Raw genomic sequence first — 1,883 nt, 5'->3', positions numbered from 1 at the left:
GAGGAGGAGCTGGAGATGCTGAAGGACAAGATGGCGCAGGCGCTGGAGATGTTCGGGCCGACGGAGGACGCGCTGCACCAGGCGGGCATCGAGTTCGTGCACCCCGCGGAGGAGGTGGAGGACGGCAACCTGAACCGCCGCAGCAAGATCGTGGAGTACCGCGCGCACCTTGCGAAGCAGGAAGAGGTGAAGATCGCCGCGGAGCGCGAGGAGCTGAAGCGCACGAAGGTGCTGCAGAGCCAGCAGTACCGCGGCAAGACGGTGCGACAGATCACCGAGTAGGGCGGCGTCGCTGGAAATGGTCCCTTGTATCATCTGTTTTCGGGGTCGCGAAGCTGACGGCTCCGCGGCCACGTCTCTTGTTCTTCCCCGCGTGGCTGCATTGCTCTGGGCGGCTCGCTGTGCCACAGTCGCCCCCCCCCTCAGCAGCCTTTCTTACTGTTTGTGGTTGTGTGTGCCTGTGTCGGTGGGATGCAATCGATGTACACTCTCTGTTGCTTGGTTTTCCCGTCACGTGTAGGCGTTCTATGTACCCCCTTGTAGCTGTTGTTTTCGTCTTCAAGCGTCGTCTCGCTGGGTGCCGTTGGATGCCTGCGCGCGCATGTGCCTGTTCATGTCTGCATCCGACAATCCCTGCGCGTGCGTTGCTGCTTTGTTTCTTCTCTGTTTTGTGGGCGTCTCTCCTTGCTGGTCTCGTGGAATCCATGTAAAGTATGTCATGACCGATGCATGTATTACAGCTCCCGTCCTCCCTCTGTCTTTTTATGTTCACCTCGAGTGGCCCGCCCACCTGCCTGTGTGTGCCGTCACCGTTGGAGACGGCGATGGTGGTAGGGGGCATCTCCGCCTCCTTTTCCGCTCGCGGCGTCCTTCCCTTTGCGCTGCCCGTCAAGGCTGTGTCGCATTACAGACACACGCGCACAGGCGCACTCTGTGCTCGGCATTTCTTTTCTCGCATGTTGAATTATAACTCCTCTCCAGAGACGAAGCAACGAACAACCGAAAAGCGCCACGCAGTGCCGCGCCGATGACGGGGGTGATCGGCGGCTGGCGACTCTGCCACCTTCCCGACAGCGGCTGCGCGCCCGCACCACGCCACGCCGGGTGCTGTAGGTGTGAGGACCGGGGGCTGTGATTGGCCACCGCGGTCACTTGCCCGCCTTCCCGCTCACGTGTGCTGTCCGCCCAGTTAGCGGGTGGGGGGATGAGGGCGTATCGAAAGGAACAGACAGCAGCGGAAGGCGGAGCAGAGGAGGGAATGTGAGAGGTTGGGGCATGCGCCCATCTCCCACCTCTATCGCTGTTACGCCCGCTCTTCCCCCGACGCTTGTGTGCTCGTCATTATGCACTGCTTTGCTCCCGCACTTGGCCGGTCGAGGTCTCCTGAACCGCCCCGCTGCGCCTCCCCCTGCCCTGCCCTCTTCTCCGCCAGCTCTCCGCAGCTGCTTTCCGGCCCCCGCTCTCTTTTGTGCATCCGCCGCCACTGTCCCTCTTTCCTTGCCGCCCCGCGCTCTCTTACATTACCTCCCCCCCCCCCTCTCGCACCCGATAAGACATTCTCCCCGCTCTTTTACTGCGCCTCCACCAAACTCCCACAGAGTACGACACCTTGCGTAGCAGCACTGTACATAGTTATCCGCTGCCTCCCACCCCCACCCCTCCTCCCGCCATCGCCGTGCACCCACACGCACACGTCTATCAGCCCTCCCCCTCCCCACACCCCAGCTCGCCCCCTATCACGCACACGCCACAGCACCCCACTCCCCACACAGCATCGGCAATGAGCATCGCTGCGGACATGGCGTACCCGGCGGAGGCCGCCGCGGCGGCGGATGTGCCGGAGGTGAGCGACATCACGCTGGAGGCTGCGCGCAAGCAGAAGA

The 1,883-nt window shown here is 62.8% G+C and overlaps 1 protein-coding gene across 1 annotated transcript; it reads left to right on the top strand.

Moving 5' to 3' along the window:
• Positions 1-527: 527 nt before the first annotated feature.
• LDBPK_161520 (paraflagellar rod protein 2C) lies at positions 528-710 on the top strand (the record flags this gene model as incomplete). The annotated part of the gene is made up of 1 exon (XM_003859789.1): positions 528-710. The coding sequence occupies one exon, from the start codon at positions 528-530 to the stop codon at positions 708-710; it is 183 nt and encodes a 60-aa protein (XP_003859837.1).
• Positions 711-1,883: the final 1,173 nt, after the last annotated feature.

The sequence above is a fragment of the Leishmania donovani genome, chromosome 16, assembly GCF_000227135.1.
Source record: "Leishmania donovani BPK282A1 complete genome, chromosome 16".
Taxonomy (NCBI): domain Eukaryota; phylum Euglenozoa; class Kinetoplastea; order Trypanosomatida; family Trypanosomatidae; genus Leishmania; species Leishmania donovani.
Note: the sequence above shows the minus strand (reverse complement) of the source record. Positions and strands in the feature narration are given on the sequence as shown.